Source organism: Sciurus vulgaris (genome assembly GCF_902686455.1).
Source record: "Sciurus vulgaris genome assembly, chromosome: 1".
Taxonomy (NCBI): domain Eukaryota; kingdom Metazoa; phylum Chordata; class Mammalia; order Rodentia; family Sciuridae; genus Sciurus; species Sciurus vulgaris.
The window spans coordinates 29,087,593-29,112,804 of record NC_136461.1 but is presented as its reverse complement, the minus strand read 5'-3'; the positions used below and the strand labels follow the sequence as shown (position 1 = coordinate 29,112,804).

Here is a 25,212-nt window from a genome sequence, read left to right as displayed (position 1 = left end):
CACCTTTATTTCCAGCACCTCAGGAGGCTGAGGAAGGAGGATCTCAAATTCAAAGACAGCCCCAGCAACTTAGCGAGGCCCTAAGCAACTTAGTGAGACACTCTCCCTAAATAAAATATTTAAAAAGGCTGGGGATGTGACTCAGTGGTTAAGAGCCACTGGGCTCAATCCCTGATACAAAAGAAAAAAAAAAAAAAAAATCATCTAAATCCCAAAAGAAACTTCAAGCAAGTTCATTCTTTTCATCAACACAAAGGAAGTGGGTTTACCTTTCTTAACAAAAATCACTATAGAAATGTGCTACAGTACGAGGAAATCTAGCAAGACAGCTGGCACAGCCCTTGCCCAAAAGAAAGATGATGACTGACCAACTGTCTTGGGTTACTGTCCAAATTACCCCTGATAACTGGACCATCCCTAATGATTGACACATGGTGATGCAGAAGAAAGCGATTTTGGACAGAGAAAGAAAAAGAAATGTTTGTTCCCAGAGAGCAGATTTCACAGTAACAGAATTTTATAAAGTCAGAACAAGTAGGGATATCAAACTAAGGCTGGGCAAAAGAGGCCTGTCCCTGAGAGTTCCATTCTCTCCAGGCAGACCACATGTTATCTGTTGGTCAGCCTGCCTCTCCAGCCTACTTCACTCCAACCCCTAAACACACACACACACACCACTAAGGAAAGCAGATTATCTGTTTGCTACAGTTTTCCACATTAGGCATATTACTTTTATAATATGAAAAGAAAATTATAAAATTATAGCCAGGAACAGTGGTACACACTTATAATCCCAGCTACTATGGAGGTTTAGGTAGGAGGATCACAAGTTCAACGCCAGCCTCAGTGATTTACCAAGGTCCTAAAGCAAGTCCCTTTCTTAAAATATATATATATTTAAAAATAAAACCCAAAAGCACTAAAAGCACTAATATGATCAACCCTCAAGAGAAATTTCCCGCCAACCAACCACATAAACAAGAAGCATTAAAAGTCCCTATCCAGAGGGGTGTAGTGATATATGCCTGTAATCCCAGTGACTCAAAAGGCTAAGGAAGAAAAATAGCAAGTTTGAGATCAGTCTCAGCGACTTAAAATAGGTTGGGAATGCAGCTCAGTAGAAAGCACCCCTGAGTTTAATTCCTAATACTAAAAAAAAAAAAAAAAAAAAAAAAGATTTGACTAATTAGAAAGGAAGAGGGCTTTCCAGGAAGAGTGAACATGAACAAAAGGACAGAGGCAGGTATGAGGATTCAGCAACAAACCACTGAGACCAGCCCAGTGAAGCAGAAAGCTGTGTTGGGTGGTAACAGTGGCATGGGATAATAGTGGGTGTGCAGGGCAAGTCAAATTATGGAAAGCCTTGAGAGTGAGAGACAAAGAATCAGAAGTTCATTGTAATTTATTCTAGAAACTGAGAAGCTCAGGAAGGAAAAATAGTATTTTACTAGAAGTTAACAACAACAACAAAAAGTAGGAATAAACATTCTTACATACTACAAGCCAAGCCAATGGACCTGAAATGGCTCTTCCAGACCAGGAAATCAGGAAGTGCCTCAGTGGAAGCAGGACAACAGAGGCTTCACCTCCAATCAAAACCATGAGAGACAGGGCTGGGAGCACAGCACTTGCCTGACAAGCAGGAGGCCCTGGGTTCAATCACCAAGGCCAACACAGAGGGAAAAAAAGGATAAAAACAAGAGCAAAAGCACCAACTTTTGCACACTGTACAACCTAGTCACAACATAACTCAATATATAATTATCAGAAACTGAAAGGGCCAGGACTTCTGATCTTGGATGTCTCTGTTCCCACATGTGCACTCTGAAGCGCTCCTTCCACAAATTATCTCTAAAACCTGAAATTGGCACTGAAAAATACTGGGATAATAGGCCTCAGCTGATGCATTTCCCTGGCTTGAATTACATCACTTGCCAAACAAGCCCAAGACAAGGCAGGAGCTCCCATATAAGCACTGTTAGTACATGCACACATTTTATTATTTCAACAGCATGATGTGGCCAAAGCTTGTGATTTCCCAGCAGATGGACTTGACTCACTTTCTGAATTAATAGTGTCCATGTCCAGAAGTAGTAATTACTCTATTGTTCTGTCTAGTAGCAATCCACTCCAACACTAGACTTGGTTTCTAAGACAGAACTTAAAAACTGAGTTTACATTCAATCAAGAAATTTCTTCAGAGCATCACTTAAGTAAACAATTCCAAATCCTCAGCTATATTTTCTATCCACTATTTTAGCAAAATCTTATCACTTTATACTACATTATTTTTGTATAAAAATATCAGAGAAGAGCTGGGGATGTAGCTTAGCAGTAGAGGGCATACCTAGCATGCAGGAGGCCCAGAGTTCAATCCTCAATACTAGGAAAAAAAAAATTTTTTTTTCCCAGAAACTTATATACAAGACTCCCCCCCACCCCAATAAAGGGAAAAGAAATTCTCCACAGTTCGGTAATCTGGAAATGTAGGCCATTTCCCATCTGTGACTATACTTCACCTCAGAGGCTAAAACTAATAATAATAATACTAAAAATTATACTAAAAATTACATTTTCTAACATTTTTCACATTATTTCACTTAACCCAAGGTAGTACTCTGATTTAAAACTTCCCTCTGTGATACATTGTGAAAGTCTGAAAGTCTGGGAACTTACTGTGAAAAATAATTTTATGTCTCTATGACTAAACTTATCTATCTGTATAAAACTTCATATAGGATATTATAAAACTCAAATAAGATAATGAAAATGAAATGGTTTTATAAACTAAAGTACTATATACATGAAAGTTTCTGAAACATTAATACATGTCAATAGCTCATTTATAGTCTCATAAATGCCAAGAAGTTAGTTTTATCATCTTTCAATAGATGAAAAACCCAAAGATCAGAGAGGTTAAGCAACCTTTCTAACATTATGCAACCGAAGTGGCAGAACTAAGATTGGACCCCAAGACTGAAAAAATATAAAGTCTGATATAGTAGCCTTCTTAGTATATCAAACTGCCTTCTTATTTATTAACATGTAGGCCCTTCACTTCTAACTCTATGCAGTAAGATTTATAAGTTATTTTCTGGGATGTAATATGATACGATATGATAAACAAAGATCAGTCCTAACTAGCTCCATTTAACCCATGGCACCTAGCAAGAACTCTGAAGTTTGTAAGTACAGAGAATCGATGTTACCACAGTTGAAATGTGAACGTTCTTTTACTCCCAGCCCAGTCTGGCACATGATGATTCTAGTCTTTAATGCTTTGTGAAAATAGAAAATCTATGTCTCTCTGAACCAATGTATGCATTTCTCCTTCTGCCTAACCGACCACATAAACCCAGATTGTGTTTGTTTTTAAAACTCTTCTTTAAAACCTAAAACTGGGCTGGGGCTGTGGCTGTGGCTAGAGCACTTGCCTAGCAAGTGTGAGGCACTGGGTTCGATTCTCAGCATCACATATAAGTAAATAAACAACCCATTGACAACTAAAAAAAATGTTTATAAATAAATAAATAAAACCTAAAACTATGCCCTGTGTGGCTACTTCTTCAGTAGAGTGTCTCCCTTCTAGGAGACAAATCAGATCCTTGCACTGCTCTGAGTGTTTCTTCTTAGTTTCCTTTGGTGTTCATAAGAACCTCAATCCACAGAAAGGAAAACTTTGTGGCTAGCCATATCATCATCTGGATGAAAAGTTTCTTAAAATAATCCACCTCTCTTTTATTCCCATATTTACCAAGCAAGCGTCTGGTAAATAAGCGTCATATGCACTTTGGAACAGGAAGAGGGTGCCCCAGACAGCAATGTTAAGTGTCCCAATCACTGGACAGGTATTCCCTTATTATGAATTAATAAAACTGGCATACTAGCTGCTGCTCTTTCTCAACCTTCAATGACTCCCCCATTGCCCATGGAGTAAAGCCATAAAAGAATCTTTACAAGCTGGATCCTGGTTTCTTTACGGTATCATATGTTCCCCCAAAATTCTAGCCCTTTGGTCCCATCCGACTACTTACTTTCTTTAAACCCTCCACTCACTTATGCTTTTGCAGGTGCCCTCTGTTCTCTCAGTACCCCACCCTCTTTCATCTGGCTAAATCTGGATGAATCCTATTCATCCCTAAAAGCTCTCTCAAGTGTCACCTCCTTTGTCAAAATTCCCAATGGGGCTGAGGATGTAACTCATCAGTAGAGGGCTGGCCTAGTGCAGGGAGCCCTGGGTTCAATGTCTAACACTGTAAAAAAAAAAAAAAAAAAAAAAAAAAAAACTCTCTCCCAATGAACCACACAGAGGATAGTCACCCTTCCCTCCTCTTGTTTCCATGGTGCTTTATACATACTTCTGTTCTAGCACTCACACAGTATTATAATTACTTGTTTGCATGTGTCTTCCCCTTGCTAGATGTGAACTACCAAAAGCAAGAACCAAGTGCTGGCTGTATAGCCCCTCACGTAGAGTGCCTGACTCTCATCCTGGAGACCCAGGTTCGAGTCCCCGGCCCTCTCTGATTGTGCAAATACCAAACAAACAAGCGCACCGCAAAAGCAAGAACCAGATCTCAATCATAATTCTGCCATCTCCAGTGCCTAACACTGTGTTACCACCAAGAGAGATATAATAACTGTTGGGGAATCTGCATTAGTTTTCTTGATTGCTGCCCACTCTGAAACATTAGGATGCAGAATTATTACCTAAGCTCCCCATACGCTGGTCAGCTATCTTAAAGAGCCTTCAGGATATTTAAAAAATGAGGGAGAACACTTATGTCCATGCTGAATCATCTAATCTTACCAAGACCATGCTCACTACCAACACACAGGGAAACAGTTGCCAAGCACAGTTCTGGAAAATCCATGCCTGACAGTTATTCCTAATATAGCTGCAATATACACAGCTCTGCTCCCTTCAGAACACTGCAAATGCATTATCTCCCTTCTTACCTTTGCCCCTTCCAGGGGCAGTTTCTGCAACTGAAAACTTCAGCAATCCTTCTGAGTATGAAAATCCTACTTTATTTTGTAGAATTGAAGTAACTGAAAATTATTACCAACAGAGAGAGAGAGAGGAAGAGAAAGTCAAGTAATTTGGAGAGTCTAGAAACCCCATCATCATCAATATCTATTTCCCCATCTCTCTCTAAAACTAATTCTTGGCATTATCCTTACAAACTACCTCCCCTGATCACTATTATTTCAACACATTCCTCTGCTTAGGCAAACAGTCGTCCTATTAAGGGAGTAAGAGGATTTCTAAGTCTGTAAAATGCAGGAATTCCATACAGCAAAGTAACAAAGGCCTGGATGCTAAGCCATTCTGACTTCCCAGTGAGAATGGTACAGTAGGAGAAGAGATTGTTCTGCACCCACCCTAAAGCAGACTACACTACCTCCTCACACAGTTCCTTAATTTACTGTAGTAAACCATTTTTTACTTATTCCTCTTCTCAAGAAACAGATCTGTGTCTGGGAAGAATCAACTTCCTATACACCTGATCAAAGTCCTTCAGAAGAAAGCCTAACTGAGTGAGACAGCTAAAAGGACTGACCAGACACCTCTCCTGGAACAAGCCCTATTTCCCCCTTCTTCCCCTGCTTCATTTGCCAGGAATCCAACTTCCTTTCAGCTCCAGGCCATTGGCAATCCAATCCAGTGAAATACTGAGGTTACTTCACCTAGTTTTGGTTTAATTCTGCTGATTTAAAGCTAGCACAGCCTGAGACAGCCTCAGTGTATCCTCCCTCTGAAGAGTGCAGTGTTGCTCAAAAGCCTGCAAAGGAAACTTAATGAAACCATTCACTGAGCCACATTTTTTCAATGAAGTTCTGCAGCACAATCTAACCTCTTTGTGCACTGAAATGAGCCACATTTCTTAAAAGAAAGACCACAGGGAGTTGACAGAAAACTTGCTGCAGGCAGGAAAAGCTGGACAGTTTACAGGAGCTGATGCAGAAGGGAACAAGTAGAAGCCCTAGCAAGGCCATTTTAGCGTTTCATCTTTTTTTTTTTTTTTTCCTGCTACATTCCCAAGCAGAGCTCTAATGTTCGAAGAAGAAGAAAGAAGAAAGAAGAAGGAGGAGAAGGAGAAGGAGGAGGAGGAGGAGGAGGAGGAGGAGGAGGAGGAGGAGGAGGAGGAGGAGGAGGAATAATAATAGAGAAAGAGAGGTTTTACAGCTTCTCCATTAGTTTCCCTTCACTGGGTAGGTGTTGTAAACAAGTATGCTGGGCTGAGTCTGGACTCAGTCATAAGGGCTGAAGTTTCCTCTCCTTCAGATGAAAAGAAAGGAAAGGCTAGTCACAAGGGTTCCAGCTAAATAAAATAGGAGGAAAGTGCTGTCTATGTAGTTTCTGGGAAAACCTCCACCTCTCTGAAAAGGACAACTGCCACCCAAAGCAAAAACCCAGAGATGGATGTTAAAGATCAGAGCAGGGGCTTCCTGAGGCCACGCATCCCTGGCTTCCACTTAGGGCACCTACAGCAGTTGGGGAAATGCTGCCCACAGCCCCTCTGGCCTGTCAAAACTTTCTCCACATACACCCATGGTTCGGATTAGGCATTAACTTGCAGAACTGCTTCACAAGACAGCCTCCAGGGGCTGAAATCCGAGCTCCGAGACCAATCTTTATTTTTGAAGAAAAAAAGAAATAGACCCTCGCCAGGATCAGGCCCAGACCCCGACGCGGGGGCGGGGGCGGCCTCTTCACCAAAAACTGCACACTCACTGGCAGTGCTGCCCACCGAGCCCCGGACCCCAAGGTGCTCCGCATGACTCCGACTCCTCCGAGACTCGCAGACAAAAGCGGGCGAGAGACCCGGGGCGGGCGGGCAGAGGTGCGAGCCCGTGCGAGGGGACGATCGCACAGCGAGCAGACGGGTGGTTTTCTCCCGCGCCCGACTCCTCCTCCTCCCCAGCGGCTGCCCACAGCAGTCGGTCTCCCGAGCCAGCTCCTTGTCTCGCCTCCTTCCAGCTGGGGCCAGATAATGGGGCAAATACTGTAACTGGCGATATGAAAGCGCCGGCTGCCCGAGCAGAGGGTTCCCAAGGCTTATCTCGACTTTGTAAATAAACTGGCCCCGAGACACGGCGGCTGAGGGCCAAGCCCGGCGCGGTGGCCGCGACCCCGCCCGGCCGCCCCACCTGCAGCCCGCCCAGGCACGGGCTCGGAAGGCCACGCCGCGCCGGCCCCGAGCCTCGGGCTCCGGCCAGCCCCCGGCCCTACCTTTGTAGCGCTCCAGCACATCCTCGTACGCCTGCACGAACTCCTTCTCCTGGCTGCGGTTGGCCGGCTGCTGACCCGGCACGTAGCCGGCCATGGCCGCCCGCGCCGCGCTCTCCCCGGGCCCCCGGGGGCGCCGGTTCCAGGCCCACGCGCTGAGGCGGCGGCGGCGGCCCCAGCCTCGGCCTTTGTGCGGCTCGGGGGCGGCGGCGGCGCTCTGGCTCTCCGCTCTCGGTTCTCCGCCCGCCTCGCGCGGCCCGGCAGTCGCGCTCCGCTCCTCAGCCCGCTCGCACCCGGCCCGCTCGCGCTCCGCCGGTCCCGGCTCGCGTTTCCGCCTCCCCACCCCTCGGCTCCGCTCCTCCCTCAGCCCGCCCCGGCGCGGCGGCGGCGGCGGCTCCTCCTGTCAGGAGCGCCAGGCCGGGCCGGTTCCCCGCCCCTCTCCCCGCCGCCTCCGCGGCCCGGCGCGTCCTTCGGCCCCGGGCTGCGGCCGGCTGGGCCCGGGCTGCTCACTCGGGTCCCCCGGTGGCTGCCGACCGCCGCCCGATCGAGACCCGGGGCTGGAGCCGTAGGGAGCGGGAGGCCGGCCCCGGCGTGAGTCGGGCTGGGTAGGAGGCCCCGCGCGTCAGGATGAAAGGCTGGGCGGGCCGCGGCGGCAGGGAGACCCCCAGGCCGACTCGGCAGGATGGGCGGGCGGCCCCCGTCAGCGCTGACCTACACCGGAGCCGGGACAAAGGAGGGAGCCCCCTGGCTGGGGAGAAGCCGAACTGGGCCTGTGCGGCTCCTGGAGAAGGACCTAGAGAAACCCTAGAGGGACAGCAGAGAGCAAAAGACCAAGATGCCTCGGATCACAGGGCCAGACACGGCCAGAACCAGGACAAGGACAAGATCCAGACAGGGCTGCAGTGTGAGGCCCAAGGGAACACTGCGCCCACAAAGAATCCCAGGAACAAAGGGTTGACCAGAAGCATTAGAAACTGAACTGGAAGTGAGGGGGCAGACCCACATCATGAAGTAAGCCAGGTCAAGGAGCAGAGCTGAGAAATGACAACTGAAGGATGGATGGAGACAGATTCTGACTGCACCATGGGGTGAATAAGAGGAGATTGGAGGACAGAAGTGGGGGGGGGGGCGGTAAAGACCCAACAGGATTACTAAACTGTGACAGCCTTCCGAACAGAAACTTAGATCAAAAGCAAGAAATGTGGGAACCTGAGACTGAACTAGGGCTGTTAGGGAACAAAGAAAGAATTCTGGGGCATAACTGTTCAGGGCAGAAAGAGGGAAATCAATTATTCTCTCATCAGGGGAAGGGAAAGGGTAAAGAAAGGAAATTGATAAATATACTTGTTTGGGATCATTTTGAGGAGGAAGTTCCCAACATCCTCAAGTCCTCCATTCAGTTGTGCATCACTCAATCCCAATATTCCTGGAGTATGCTAGGGCTGAGAGCAAGCAATGAATGAGGAACTCGGGTAAATGTAGGTAACACTTTTAGCCCACATTTGGCCCATTCAGTGATTATGTTCCCCATGTTAACTTGATTTTTCCAGAGATGGAGAAGTAGCTGCAGTAAGAAGTTAGGCTGGGCCAGGTGGGGCAGCACACACCGGTCTCCAGAGGCAGGAGGATCATAAGTTCCAAGTCATCCTTAGCACTTTGTAAGGCCCTCTGCAATTTAGGGAGACCCTGTCTCTAAACAAAAATAAAAAGGACCAGGGATGTAGCTCAGTGGTAAAGTTCCCCTGGGTTCAATCCCTAGTACAAAAAAAAAAAAAAAAAGTTAGGTTGGTTAACATATCACAAGGGCACATGAGCAAGTGAAAAAAGAATTCATACAGCACTGAGCAGCCAAAATTGGGACTTGGGACTTCCATCTCAGTTCCCATTCTTAAGATTATGAAGGAGGAGCTTCTTACCTCCAGGGCAGGGATAGTAGCTTTGTACTTTGGGAGTAATGCCAAATATTTGGTCAATCAATGCTCAGCACATTAAGAAGAAGAAAAAGAAATGATGCTTTTCACAAATAGTTTTCCACATCACACCATGATCAGAAATTGCATGAGCAAGTCATTAATCATATCTTTTTCCATCAAGTTCTAGGTGTGGAGATCATACAGGGATGGGCCCCAAAGAGGACAGGGCGGCACCTTGGGCAAATGCTCATTTCCTTCCAATTTAACTCTGGGTGCTTTAAAAAAAAAAAGGCAAGTTAGTTCACAGTATGGTGTCAGCTGCTAATGAGCTCAGTCTACAAAAAGAAGGGGAATATAAGTTTGAGTTCTATTTTTTTTAAATAAATAAAAAGTTTTTAGTGAAAATTTCAGAATGAAGGAGCTCATAATTAATGGCACAGCACATTTTTCATTAATAGCAGAAAATATAGAAATGCTAATTCTGGGAATCTTGACTGTATCAGTGCTGAGTCACTGCATTTCCTATATTACTTTATACCAATAGGACCAAGAAAGCCCAGACACAAATATACATATACACACCTCCACCATCATCCCCTACAGACATCTGCCTCCTCATTTTCACTGCAGCAAATAGAAAAGCTTCTCCATCCCCTCCTGGGGCTGCTACAAGAACTGTGACTGATGCTTATCAAACATGAGGAAATAAGAGCGGCAAAAACTAAGAGTCTATGCTGGGAATCAAGGTGTGCTGAAGGCTTGAGGGGTTGTGGGGAAAGGCAAAGGGGATGAAATTCCAATTAAGAAACACAAGCTGGGTGTGGTGATATATACCTGTAATCCCAGCAATTTGGGAGGCTGAAACAGGAGGATTGCAAATTTGAGGTCAGCCTGGGCAATTTAGCAAGACCAAATCTAAAAATAAAAAAGGCCTGGAATGGGGCTCAGTGGTAGAATGCCTGCCTAGCATGCATGAGGTCCTGGGTTCAACCCCCTACCACTAAATAAATAAATAACACAGTAGAAAGTTCTGGTTTGGGTTGTGTGGTCAAACTTCTGTCAGATTCAAGTTGCTTTCTTAGCCAGATGTGGTGGTGTACACTTGTAATCCCAGCGATTTGGAATGTTGGGGAAGGAAGATTGGAAATCCAAGGCCAGCCTAGGCATATAGCAAGACCCTTGCCTCGGAATAAATAAATAAAAGAATGGTATACAGCTTAGTGGTAGAGTGGTAGAGTTCAATCCCCAGTACAAAAAAAAAAAAAAAAAAGTTGCTTTCTTGACAAAATTTGCATTTAAATGCTCCTATGAGAGTTTGAAGTAATGCATTCTTCTATTGAATGGAAAGGGGGAAGTCCACATGTTTGGCTGATGTTCCTGTTTTATACAGAGAAAAGTTTACAAGGCTAGAGGAACAAAGTGGCTGCTGGGGGGGGATGGGAGGAGGAAGCCTACGAAAGGGAGGTTTTTTGTTTTTTTCTAGCAAGAGTCTAAATTTATAGCCAGACCACACAATCAGGAAAGCTCTGAGGCTTTCTCCTTTTGGCCTGTGATTTTCCTTTGCTTATGGTGAGTGAGCCTGCTGTTGAATTTCTAAGGAGGGCACGATGGAGGAAGCAGGATGTACTCAGGAGGGCATCTAGTGGGAGAGACGAGTAATACAAGGAAATAAAGTCCTTTTTTCCTTGGAGTCCTCCCCTTCCTATCAAATGCACTTCTCCCTTATCACTTCACTTCTTTCAGCTCCTCATTTGTACTCTCTCCTCAGTGCCTTCCCACCTGCTTTTCTTCCTGGCTGTATCCCTTCATCAATGTCCTTTTGACCTGGTCGACTTTTTAATTTATTTATTTATTTTTCCCCCCAGGACAGGGAATGACTGAAACCAGGGACTCACTACTTCAAAACTACATCCACATCCAAAGTTCTTTTTTTGTTTTTTTATTTTGAGACAGGCTCTCACTAAAGCTGGTGTCAAACTTACATGTGATTCTCTTGCCTCAGCCTTCCGAGTTGCTGAAATTGTAGGTGTGCTTCATCGTGCCTGGCTGACTTCTAACTCATGCCCCTGCCAGGAGGAATTCTAGTGGAGAAGCCTTCTGGATCACCCAGGTTAGCAGCTCCTCCTGCACTTTTGTATTCCTTCTGTAATATCCATCATATTTGAAATTATGGGCTCAGTGTCTTTAATCCTTTATTAAGCGCCAGCTAGTTCTCTGAGGCCTGGGACTCTTGTCTATCTTGTTCACTACAAAATCCTTAGCATATAGCAAATAACCTAGCATATACAAGGCACTCATTAAATATTCTTTGAAAATTTTGATTAAATACATGAATGAGTGAACCACATGATCCAAAAATATCCAACTGTCTGTGGCTGACTAGGATAGGGCATTTCAGAAGATAGTATAGGCTGGAGCTGGAGCTCAGTGGTAGAGTGTATCATGCATGAAGCCCTCAGTTCAATCCCTAGCATAGGCATGTGAAGACCTGAGGGTTGTTGACACAGACAGACACACATACACACACACACACACACACATATACACACACACATACAAATTGTTTGGTTGAGCAGAGTGCTACATGCCTGTAATTCCAGCAACTCTGGAGGCTGAGGAAGGAGGACAGCAAGTTTAAGGACACCCTGGGCGACTTGGTGAGACCATGTCTCAAAATAAAACAGGCTGGGGAGTATAGCTCAGAGCACTTGCGTAGCACACACAAGGCCCTGGTTCAAGCCCCGGTGCCATGAGGGGAAAAACAAATTTAGCTGTCACAGCATCCCTTATCTAAGCCTAGCATTTAAAGTCTTCTATGTGGGCTGGGGTTGTGGCTCAGTGGCAGAGCACTTGCCTGGCACTCGTGAAGCACTGGGTTCGATTCTCAGCACCACATATAAATAAATGAAGATTCACTGACCACTAAAAATAAAAAATAAAGTCCTCCACATTTTGATGTCAGGCTGATGATTTCAGGCTGATCCTCCCTGCAACACCCTGTGGGAAGCATCTTCCCTTCTACCAAACTCACACCCTTCTACCCTTCCCAACTCCATGTACTACAGTCCTACTTTGAAAGTTCATCTCAAACAAAGTGAAAGTTATTTTTAATCGACCCCAGGAGTTCAAATTTCCAACAGCATTTACTTTCCCCCCATTTTGGAAGCCCCAGACAAAAATGTTGGGGATATCCACATACGAGCCTCCTTAACCTCCGAGTTCATCAGTTCTTTGAGGACAGAGACATCTATTTCATCTTTCTCCATCATAGGACCTAACGTAGTACTTCACCTAGTAGATGATCGATGCCTAGTAGATGATCAATAAATTGTTCCCCCAGCACTGAAAAAAAAGCAAATAAATTTTAAAAAACTAAAAATATTTATTTGCTGGAGAAATGCATGCTTCACCAAACATAAATGGAGGTTGGGGTTGGAGACACTGAATCAATTTCAGTGTTTATTCAGTGATCAAGGGCCGAGGGCACTTCGTGTGCTGAGAGAAAAGAGAGGAGTGCAGAATCATCTTTCCCGGTAGTGCTCCTCTCAGCCAGACTCTCGAACACTCACTCGAGCCCTTCTTTTTCAAATTGGCTTGTGCTATACTATTTTACATGTGTTAACTGATGCTTTATAAATACATTTGCTAGCAGGGTGTGTGTGTGTTCTCTCTATCCCTTCTTGCAGGGTAGACTGTCTCCAGTGCCTTTTATATTTCCCATTAGTAGCTGGTGCCAGACACTGTGAGGTCTGGCCCAGCCTTATCCTTTGGACGGCTCTTTGAAGAGGAGTGCCTAGTTCTAGTCTCAGACATCCTGCATCCAGGCCTGGTTCCACCAGCTTCTTGGGCACCACCTTTGGTCGATCCCAGTCAAAGCTCCCTCTCTGCCCAGCTCCTGAAAACTCCTAGCTTTGCCTCAAGTTCCCAAATTCACTATGGAAGTCTTTGTCTGCTCTCATGCTGCCCTCTTCTGTTCAAAAAGTGCAACATCTCTTATTTAAGAAGCCTGGATGGTGGCTGCCACCCAGGAAGACAAGATCCCTGCCACAGGCAGCCCGTTACCATAGCAACCCACAAAATGGTTACCCAGCCATCTGGGTAACCATAGCAACTGGCTAAGACTCTCCACCTCAGCCTCTCCCTAGGCCTTCTCCCCCAATTTGTCAGGACCAATGTCAAAGAATCTCCAGTCCTTACTTCGGAAAATGAGCAAAGGGTAGACCCCCAACAGACAGCTGTCCCAAAGGCGTGAGGAATGCCTCACCCACCTGGGCTTCCCAAGGCACGGTGGAAATAATGGTTTAAAGATGCCATGAAGCTTTAAGTGCAGTGTAGATGTTAGCTACTATTACACTCCTGTGCCTTGTAATGGGGGAGGTGGTGGGTTGCTCTAGAAAGAGCTAGAGTCATTCCCAATTTGGTCCCTTACTAGCTGAGAGACCTTGAGCAAGCTACTGAACTCTTGGGGTGTCCATTTCCTCTACTGTAGCACTCTGCCTGCTAAAATCCTTGACTGAATCCAACAGGACATGTAACATGCTAAGCACAAAGCCTGACATTCAGAACTTTAACAATAATAATTAGAAAAGGTACTGGCCCCTCTACCATCTCCCAGCCTTATGTGAATAAAACTTTTCGTTTCCTTCTCAAAGGAATCAGGATAACATGAGCCCCACTCAGTCACAGCCAATCTCCCTTTCTGCTCTGGGGCAGGAGAGTGTTTCATCTTGTGCAGGGCCAGAGGTTCCTACCAAACAGGGATGCAGGTGTACTCTTGGGTAAATTGGGAGGTTCCCTAAATTGGAAGGTATGGCAATTTATCTATGAAGCTTCCTCCACTTGAAATATCTCTCCTCCCAAGACCACCTCAGGATAGTCGCTTCTGACAGGCAGCCTGGAATTGAGCACAAATCCCTGAGGTCCCAAGAGTCTCTACAGTGTGGTGGCCATTGCTCTCAGGGTGAGATCAGAATCACATGGAACCCTTCCACATCAGAGCAAGACGGGCACAGGTTCCTCTCACAAGAACAGAATTTCTTCCCTCCATGAAAACTGCCATCCTCTCGCATCTCAACTTCATCTCAAGACTGAATCCTCGAAATCCATTTCTGAAATACGTTCCTCAATCATGCTGGCAGGGTCCTGATTCAAACCCAAGGTTCATGGGCTTGAGGTATTTTAAGCAACAAAAACAGACACCATTCTCAGAAATCAGCTTCCACTGACAGAACTAGTATGCCATAGCCTTGCTCTGTGTGTTCTGGGAGTAGAACATGAACCTCAGCTGGAAGGACCAGAGGATAGTGGAACAACACCAGGAAGGACACATGCCCCCTGGGGCCCAGCATTGAAGTCAGAATCCCTCAAGAAGCCTCTGGGCAGTGGGTCAAGTGGCACTGGCTCCACTTCAGACTGACTCTGAAGCAGATAAACTGATATATTTACTACCAGGGGAAAGGTGGTATAATATAATGGGTTAAAAGTAAGGCAGGGAAAAGTATGTGGTTACCCAAACTTTCTTTTACGTAACTGGGGAGGCAGGAGTGGGGTGCATGAATAAGACAGCCATGATTGATAATTCTTGCTGCTGGGTGATAGGTGCTCATAATACTATTCTACTTTATGTTTGAAAGGGCCCCCAAAGCACTGGGTGAGGACAACCTGAAGCACTGCCCTGAGCAACTCCAAAGGGCGTCCTGTGCATGAGGGGGTCCAAGGGGCACCGTGTACACTGAGTAATGCTGAATCCCAGCATTTTGCCTCCTGAAAACCTCAGAAAAGTTCCTTAACTTTTTTTCATCTGTTGAGAATAGCAAATGTTTCCCAGGGTTCTGTGAGGATTAAAAGGTGTCTGTAAGGGCTGGGGAGATAGCTCAGTTGGTAGAGTGCTTGCCTTGCAAGCACAAGGCCCTGGGTTTGATCCCTGGTACCACAAAAAAAAAAAAAAAAAAGTGTCTGTAAAATGCCTGGCACACATCAGGACTTTACTAGTAAGTAACCTTCCCTGCTATTACTTACTAGGAGATCCCAGCTGCCACCAGCTCTCAGGAGCTCCTGAACTGAGTCCAGAGTTCACTCCCCAGCCCACCCCCTGGATTCTTTAATTCCTAACTGCCACCAGCTGTTTACTTTTCATTTTCCTTCCTTCCTACTGAGGTCAAAGAAAGGAGAGCAGAAATAGAAACAAGTAACAAGGATGTGCCTTCTCTCCTCAGGTTGTTGTGGCAAGTTCCTATATTTTTCCTAGTCCAGATCAAATGCTGTCATTGCTCTTGGCCTAGGAGGGACGGGAGCCGAAGGAGGACCTGTCTCTCAAAACTTCCTCAAAAGTCTCTTAGGCTCAAGCTGCACCTAATTGCCTTCATGGGCGGGAGATGGGCTCTGAAGCCCGTCTGAGCCTAGAACAAGGTAGCCTTAGGGATGTTTGTTAAATGAGCAAGTGTGTGATCATGAATGAGAAAGGGGAACAAATCAGCACATGCATGGAACAAAGAACCAGCATGCAGGGAATGAAAGATATTAATGAGAATAACTAATATGTATCCAGAGCTAACTGCAGAGCAGTCATAGGGCTGGGCAATATCATCCAATCCACTCCACGAGACTCTGAGGCAGCTCCCTTACTCCCCCACTGTACTAATGAGAAAGAGAGGCTCAGGTTAATAACTTTCCAGGGAACTGGCAAGTGAGTGATGAAGTGAGAACTCCAATTGACTCCCGAAGACATTCCCTTTATGAATGATTGGAAGCGTAAGTGGTTGTGGAAATGAACAACTAAATGAGGGAGTGAGGTGGGACAGGCATGCCCACAGAAACAGAATTATCCCCCTGACCTCAAGGTAAAGTCCTAGTCAGGCACGGTGGCACATGCCAAGGCTGAGGCAAGATGATCTCAAATTTGAGGCCAGCCTCAGCAACTTACTGAAGTCCTAAGTAACTTAGCAAGACTCTGTCTTAAAATAAAAAATAGAAAGGACTGGGGATGGAGTTCAGTATAAAATGCCCTAGGTTCAATTCCCAGTATGAAAAAGGTAAAAGCCTAGTATCTTCCAGGGTAGGGCTGGGGCCCAGCACAGGCAGAACATCAGTCCATAACCACTCTTCAAATTTCAGAAGCTCCAAGCCTTCTCACAGCAGCACCCACAGTCCAGACCCAGCATCCAGCCAGGCACACCCCCTTCTGTCCCTACAGAAGAGCCAAGGCAGAGCCAGGAAGTTGGCCAGCTTTTAACTGAAAGGTGGCAACTGTCCCAGGGCCAAATCATGGCAGGTCCTAGCCACAGCAACCAGGAAAAGAGATGCTGACCAGATTCAGTATAGCAGTTGGTGATGATTATTAATGTTCACACTGAGGTTGTTCATGGACCTTTCCCTGGAGGGCAGGGGGGCTGCTGAAGTCAGGACAAATGTAGCCTAGATCCTGCTGCAGTGTCAGCTCCTCTGGTGGCATCTAATCTCTGAGCCCGTGGGACTAAGAAATGATGGCCTTCCACAGTCCCCAAGGTAACCAGTCCTTCCCTTACATTCCTACCTTCCAGAACAGAGAGTCACAGCCAGACTGCCATTCCAAATCTTTCTCTGTGTCACCTAGAAGTCATTAAAAAAAAGTAGCATGGGAGGCCGATGGCATAAAGACAGTATTGCACCTTGCAATGCAGCAGCCACCTCCCTTACCAGCTGGGATCCCACAGGGACCCAGAGCCTCAGAGAAAGGACAGATTGGCTGTCTGTTCTGCCGCCTGCACAGAATTCTGCCCACGTGGTCATTTTCCATCCCTGCAGCTAATGTGACCCAGATTTACTTTCAAAGAGTAGAGCTGAGCTGGTGGTGTGTCGCTACAATTTATTCTGCCCCACTTTCAAGGGACTCTCCTGTTCATCTCTCCTGCTCCTGAAACCAAGTTCCAGGGCCAGGGACTCTGAGAACAGTGCCAAGGAGAGAAGCTGGGAAGGAGACGGAACTGTTTTGGATACAAATCTTGGAACAGCCTGAGGCAAGGAAGGTTGCCTGTTCAGGAGTAAGGGCCCTAGTGGAATTTTTTTTAGGGCCCCCTTTTCCATTCCTGAATTCCCTACTTTTCACTCATGGCCAAATAAACCACTTCCGTTTGCTCTGGGACAAAGCCCTAGCAAACAAAAGAAAGGGACAGAACTAAGGGGCTCAAGACCTCTTCCCTACTGGCCTGGGAAACCAGTGGCCTCCTGGAACCTCCATTGCCTTTTCTGGTTGCCAAGGAAGTTTACAAGGAATGACGCCACCAAGTGCAGTAAAAAGCTTGTGAATGTGTTTGTCCAGCATGTTCTGACCCTCATTCGCTGGCCACTGGAAGCAGGTATCAACACTTCCCTTCTACAGATAAGGAAACCAAGGCTTCAAGTAGTGGAATCATTTACCTAAGTTTTCTGACTCCACAGCACCTGGCACATGGCCAGGGCTCAATTCCTCTTTTTTTTTTTGGGGGGGTGGGGTGGGGACTGGGGATTAAATTCAGAGGTGCTTTACCACTGAGCTATATCCCCAGTCTATTTTATTTTATTTTATTATTTTGAGACAAGGGCTCTCTAAATTGCTGAGGGCATAGCAAGGATTGCAAGTTGCCCAGGTTGGTCTCCAACTTGCAATCCTCCTGCCTCAGCCTCCTGAATCTTTGAGATTATAAGTATGTGCCACTTCACCTGACTATTTCAATCTATTTTTATTGAATGAATGAATTAAGTAAATAAGGAAGCAGAGAGGAATCGTGGGATGTCTTTTCAGATCTCTCATCCTGGAGGAGAGACGAATGGGCACAGAAAGGGAGCAGGCTCCCCTCTCTAACCAGGCACTGAACTCTAGGGCTGTCTGCTACAGGCAATAAGGCAAGACTGGATTCCTGACTACAGTGAGCTCCACATCAGATGGGGAAAACGAACCCAAAATCAACAAATAACATAAGGCCAAACAAGGGATGGAAAGATACACAATTGCAGTCTGACCATCCTGGGGGATGCCACAATGGAGCAGACCGCTAGAGATCACTGATTCAGCAGCACCTGATGAGGGGCTCCCAGGAATGAATCCCAAGGATCATTCCCTGATGGTTAATTAGGAGGCCCATCCTTAGCCTGACTCCTGTGCCTAGCCCCATGTTCACAATACACACAGGGATATAATTAATTTTTTCCCTCTTGTCCTCTCAACCAGGCTGAGTTCCATGAAGAACGAACTACATCTTGGGCTATCTTTGAATATCAATGACAAGAACAGGAAAGGGTCCTGAATATGTGATGTTAGATGTGTGAATACCTGATTGAGAGGTAGACAGTGAAGTCCTCCTATACCCAACCCTTCCTTAACCCAAACAAGACACTTTACGGCCATCTGCAGGAAACTATATAAATATAGAAACCTACAATGCAACAAATGTGAATGGTGTCCCGTAGAGTTGTGCAAATGTAAAGCCACGCGCCACCTCTCTTGCACCCTGCATATCACCCTCTCCCCACAGGCCCCAAGGAATACAGCCTTTATTCCACTTTCCCTTTCTACCCCGTGGGTTGTGCTCTGTGCCAAAATAACCTCCCTAGCCCCCTGTTCTTGCTGCCCACTCCTCTCCAGTGTGTAAGGATATTACGTCTGCCATTCACTAGACAGCTAAGGGGGAAGAAGCAAAGGTCCCTCCATCTGTGTTGCTGTCTTCTCCTTTTTCTATAGGTGGGGATCTTAAGGCCTTTCCCACAAGTGACCAAAAGGTCTCTCAGCTGATTCTGAAGACCAAATTAGCTATTGAGATGGTCACCTGCAGAAGAGTCAGATTGGGCTGGTTGCCTAAGCTTAGAATGGAATTAGCAATGTACCTGGAGTTAGGAGATCTGTGTCTACCAGGCCTGTGTGACTAGAGGAAAGTCCCTTAAGGCCACATGTTCCACCAAGCACATAGTGTTATTATGAAATCTCTGAGTAAATCATAAAGCTGATGAACAGAAAGAAGGTGCTCTCATGAACGACTCATCACATTTCAGTTGGCTGGGTGTAGGGAGTTGAGAATAGGAATGGTAAAGAAGGAGAAAAAAATGGACAGAAAGGATGAGGACAGAAGACAGAAGGAAGAATGGGGTCACAGTATGTGTGGATCCCCTAGAATCTGCCTTGACTTTGGAGACTGAGACCAGCAGTTTTCTCAGTCCTGAGTGGCCTCTCTACTCTGACACATGTGACCAGTAGGGTGTCCCCACATGTTTCTCAAAGAAGGATAAGGCTCTGAAACCAGCTTAGGACAGAATGGGCCCAGGGAAAGGGGAGTCAGTCCTCGGTGAGAATGATCTAGATACCCCCACCTGGTTTCATAACCTGGACCCAGGAGGGAAGAGAAAGCTGTTCAGGCCACAGCTGGCTTCCAGTGCCAGCCTGACTTCACTTCCTCCCAGAAGGAAATCTCTGCTACAGGGCTTCAGAGTATCCAGGGTCTCTCAGGCATGACCCTCCTGCACCCCACGTGAAGGGGTCCCTGCAAAAACAAGGCTGCCTTCCTCATTACTCCGGTGGAGTCCCCTCACATCCTAAGATCACATGGAGATTTCAGCCAGACCCTAAAGCAGCAGTCCCGCCTTAACTGCTGTCTCCCCTGCAAAAGAAACACGCCCAACTGCAGCGCGGGAGTTATTTTTAACCATGGCAACCTCCCATTTTCAGCCTCACTGGCCCAGCCCCCTCCTCAAGACAGTCATTCGGCAGTGTCAGGATGCAAAGATCAGCCACCGCGCCAGGAACAGAACCGCACCCGCCCACCCCTCCACTCGGTTGACCCGGTTGACCCGGCAGCATCCTCAGGGGCTCTGCCTGGGGATTAAGCCTCCGAGAGTCTATTCTACTTCTAGTGGACTCAGATTCTTAAATAGCAGCCTCCCTAGAGAGGACTGGAAGGGGAAATCACCACAAAGCAACCTAGAAGTATATACGCGTGAGGGAGGATGGGAAAGAGAGTATTGACGTGAGCATAAGCATTCACTCTGCCTTCAGGTTTGTGAGTCAGAGGTCCCTGAGTCATGGCCCTTCAAGGCTGTCCCCTTCCTGCATCCTAGGGACAGCTCTAGAACTCTATTACTGGTTGGTGCCATAGGCACAAAGGGCTTGAGAAGAACTTCCTCCAAGGGTTCTCTACTGCTTACCAAAAGGAGTTCAAACTGCAGCTGCCTTCCAGGCCCCACTGCTATCTCCTCCCTTGGATCTCACTCCTGCTGAAAGCTTCTCCTGATTACTTGAGCCCACATAACCCTCTCTGGGTCTAACCTCCCATTACAACCCACTGCTTGTTTCTGGATCAGAATCTGACACCTATTCTAAATACTCCTTGTTTTCCTTCAGTCATTCAATACTGGTTGATCTCCAGCATGCACAAGGCCCTGTGCAAGTCACTGGGGTCAACACATAAACAAGCCACAGCCCAGAATCGCTCAGGGTCCTGAGGGAGTGATGGGCTCCCTGTGGGGTAACTGCTACACTGCAGAAGGGAACGTGGAGGAGAGAAAAGCATGAATATGAGAGCGGAGGAGGGAGCTTTGGATACCACTGGGGGCATTAGGGACAGAGGAGGCGGCACTTAAAAGAGGAGGAGGGGTTATCAGTGTCTTGTAGAGAAGAAAATTAAAGCATGAAGGTTAGATCTTGTAAGCAGCATACCTCTGGAAGGCAAGTTAAAGTACGACATGCAGGGTGCTTGGGGTAGAGGTGGCAGTAGGTGAAGCGAAGAGGAAGAACAGGGCCTGGTATTGATGTACCTTTATCCTGAAGCCTTTATTTCACAGGCAATGTAGAGCCAAAGGCAGTTTGAAAGCAGCTGAGTAATAGGATCAGGTGCACATTTTAGAATAAAATATTCTGTAGGTCATGTGGAGAAAGGGGGGGCCAAGACTGAAAGAACAAGAACAGTTAGGGGTTCGGTTAAAAGGTCCAGGTGAGAGATGATGAAGGGCTACGTAATTTGAGAGACAAATGAGGCAGCAGGACAGGCTTTGGCAATGGATTGAAAGCAGGTGATGTCACTGAATTAGCTGCAGGGCTTTGCTCTGTCTAGCTTTCTATCTGCACTGAGACACCAATGCCTGCTAAGATGGTGAGCACACTCCGGGGAGGCAGCTCTGGATGCCTTCGGTGGAAGCAGATCCCTTAGTGAGTGGAAACCCTGCTAAGGGCTTTACATACATTATCTCATGTAACTCTCAAGGCATCCCTTCACATGGACATTCTTAAGGAAACTGAGGTTCAGAAAGGTAAGGGTGTTGCCAGAGTCCCACAGCTGGTTGGTAAGGTCACAATCCAGCGCCTTGCCTCTTTGATTCCAGAGCCTACACTCATTCCACTGCTGCTCAGCAAAGAACTGGGCGCCTTCCCACACAGTACCAGGCAGCCCCCAGCCCTCACATCAAGTTAGTTTGTGAGAAGGCGCACACACTTTTGAAAGGTGATATGAAAGAAACTGACCTCTCTAAGGATTTCATGGTAGGGAACTAATACAAGAGAAGTCAAAAGTTATTATTCTTAACCATGTTCACGGCAGTTTTGTCTACTGTGACAGAAAACAGAGAAAGGAGTAGGATTTAGAAAATCGTGAAACATTACACAGCCTTTAAAAATAACTATAAAATCTGAGAGGTAACACGGAATTTTTTTTTTTTTAATCTAAGAGTAACTAGAGAGTCAGATTCAGAATGGTATACAACCACAAAAGCAATGAAATAGAAAATACAATCAAATGGGGCAAAGAGAAAGAAGAAGATTCACAAATGAGAACAGGTCTTATGTTAGCATAGGGGCAAGCAGATTTTCCTCTTTCAAGTTTATCTTTAATGTTATTTCATTATTTTTCCAATAGTAATAACAACGAATTAGATTCCAGCTGGCTTGGTCCTGAGGACCCCTCCATTTCCCACCCAGTCAGTGCAAACTGGCCTATTCTTCCCTCACACCCACACTGTCCTATTTGCTGGGGGACCTCTCTTACCAGCAACTCTGACCACAGCACGCTCCGCAGGGTCCAGCACAGAATCCTGGCTTTTCCGTTTTTTCTGCTCATGCAGTGGCAGGTTCCAGGGCAAGGTATCCCCTGGGGGACAGGGAGACAGACTCCCTGATCTCTCACTCCGGTAAGACCTCTCGCTCCGACATGACCGTTCACTGCGACAGGATCGCTCACTGAGCGTTTCTTCATCGGAGGAAGACATGGCCCAGAAGTGGGCTGCAGCAGGTGGACCTGGGAGTCCAAGGAGATGAGATCTGGAGGAGAGAGGGATGAATATGAGCAGACTGAAGGGGGTCACATAAAGAACAACTAGGAATCAGCAAGCAGAGGTTCTGGTCTAGTTCTGCCACTGACCTGACCTCTTGACCTATCAGAACCTCAATTTCTTCATCTGCAAAATGGGATGATAATGATACACACCAAAACTAATTCAGAATTTGGGGAAAATCATATTACGTAACATATGTAGAGATATCTGTAAGTTTTCTTTTGTTTTGTTTTTTGGTGGTGGTATTGGGGATTGAATCCAAGGGTGTTCAACCACTGATCTACATCCCCAGCCTTTATTATTCATTTTGAGACAGGGTCTCCCTAAGTTACCCAGGCTGTCCTTGAACTTGTAATCCTGCCTCAGTCTCCTTATTAGCTGGTATTATAAGCATGAGCTATCATGCCTGGCCAAAATGCCTATAAATCTTGAAATACTGGCTGGGGATGCAGCTCAGTGTTAGGCGCTTACCTAGCATGCTTAAGGCCCTGGGTTTGATCCCCAGCATCACCAAAACAAACAAAAATCTTAAAACATGGCTGGGTGCAGTGGGGTACCTCAGCAAGTTAGCAAGACCCTGTCTCAAAATTTAAAAAAGAACTGGGGATGTACCTCGGTGGTAAAGCACTCGTGGGCTTAATTCCCAATGCCACCCCTTCCCACCAAATATCTTAAAACACTATGTGAATATTTGCTCCTCTTCCCCGCCCCTCCCCCAGTACAAAGGATCAAACCCAGAGACACTTAACCACTGAATCACATCCCCAGTTCTTTTATTTATTTATTTATTTATTTATTTTTAATTTTGAGACAGGGTCTCCCTAAGATACTTAGGGCCTTGCTAAATTGCTGAGGCTGGCTTTGAACTTGTGATCCTCCTGCCTCAGCCATCTGATTCGTTGAGATTACAGGTGTGTGCCACCACACCCAGCTGTTAGCTCTTCTTACTAGTAACCAAAATTATTTATTATTATTATTATTATTATTATTATTATTATTATTTAGCACATTTGGAGGATTAAGATCATACAGATGGAAAGATGTGGGTTCAAATTCTATTTCATCATTTACTTGCTGTGATCCTGGAGAAACCATTTAATCTCTTTAGCCTCAGTATCCTCATCTCTAAAATGGGGATGACACCAGGACCTAACCTTTTAGAGTCATTTACAAGGACTAAAGAAGATTCTACATACAAAGTGCTTAATAGTGCCTGGGGCTGGGTAAGTACTCAATAAACAGCATGTATTATTACAGTCCCCTTTATTTACCTCCCAGGAATGCTGTAAGGATAAAATGCGGCAACAGATGGGTATTTTAAAGAAGCCAGAGCATGATCTCCATGGTAGACAGACATAAAACAAAGCATAAGCTAGAACAGGAAGAAATTCCAGGATTTCTCCAGCAGATATATTAGACAAAGTACTAAATCTGAAGTAAGACAGACCTGGGTATAAATTTTGGTTCATCCACTTACAATTTGTGTGATCGGAGGCAAGTCACTCCACCTCTCGGAGACTCCGTTTCATCATCTGCAAAATGGGGGTGATATTCTAACTTAGAGGAGGTTTTAAGAACATGGTTAAATGCACATGGAAAACTGGCTGGTGCCATGCATGGCACACAGCAGGCATTAGATAAAATATTCATTGGCTCCTTCCAAGGGCTGGTGTGGGAATAGGTTGCACAGCATGGGGATAGGGGGTTGGTCAGTTTAGCTAGTGGAGGGATTGAGTGGAAACACAATCATTCTGGGGCCAGCTGGGCTCCACCAGCCAGACTGGGCAGCCTTCCCTCATCCAGGCCAAGCTCACTTCCCAGAACCATCTGCTACACATGGCCCACCATCCTGAGGGCTCCATCAGAGCAGGGAAGGTGCATGCCTTCAGCTATGAGCCTTCCTACAGGCCCCAAATCCAGCCCAGGTAACCAGCTCTTACTTTGGCTCTAGGGTCCAGGGGTGACAGGAGCTGTTCCCTTTATGGGGAATACTTGCACACAGGGCTGTGTGGACACAGGGATGGGCCTAAATGGCTGGACCCCAAGGGTCTCTCTGTCAAACCTCCTAGATTCTGGGAATCTCAGACTGGAAACAGCAAAGGGCAGAGACAGCCTCCTGGATCGTTGGCAGATCCCCACCATAAGCACAGAACTCAAAGAGATAACAAAAGAAACATCAAATGGTGCAGGAGGCCTCGGGCAGCCTCAGATCCACAGAACTGCCCTGCCAGGGCACCTACTGTGCCAGCGGCATGTGGGCTCTTGTCTCATGGAACATCAAGAGGAGATCCAGACATAGAAGGTGGAGAGGAAAAGACCCAGGTCCTCGAACAGCTTTGCCCTTTATCCTAGCATTTGCCCCCCAATCCCATCCCCCAGCATTACCTTCTGGTGCCCACCCCCAGCTCTTATAGGCAGGTCAGGTACCTAAGTGACAGACCCAACCTCATCCGACCCTCAGCAGGGGCAGTAAAACGCCCCTCCTCTCTGACCACCTGCTTCATTCCTGAGCCGCCCATTCCTCTCCTAGACGCCCATTTTACTACAAAGGCACACTCACTCAAGGCCTCCTCCGGGAGAAACTGTCCCTCCTCGGATCTACCCTGGTCAGTCGCCGGCCCCCTCACACATACCTGGTGACCTCCAGGCTCCCGCCCCACCTTTGGGTCACCCAGGTCACTCCATCAATCCCCGGTTCACAGAAGCTCGCGCCCTCACCCCCAACCCACCCCACAGGCCGCAAGCCGGGGCCGAGATGGGCACCTGACCTGGCGCTAGCCCGCTGCGGCCCTCTCCACC

General features: G+C 46.6%; 1 protein-coding gene across 11 annotated transcripts in view; it reads right to left on the bottom strand.

Annotated features, from left to right (window-relative positions):
• Positions 1-22,388, bottom strand: part of MACF1 (microtubule actin crosslinking factor 1) — a 342,663-nt gene extending 320,275 nt beyond the window's left edge. For 3 of the 11 annotated variants that reach the window (XM_079112955.1, XM_079112956.1, XM_079112957.1), the window contains exon 1: positions 22,128-22,386. In XM_079112955.1, coding sequence (XP_078969081.1) covers positions 22,128-22,347 — 220 coding nt within the window. In that variant the 5' untranslated portion in view covers positions 22,348-22,386. Of the gene's footprint in view, positions 1-22,127 lie in introns of all 11 variants that reach the window. The other 8 variants (XM_079112948.1, XM_079112960.1, XM_079112953.1 and 5 more) reach the window with 5 other exon arrangements.
• Positions 22,389-25,212: the final 2,824 nt, after the last annotated feature.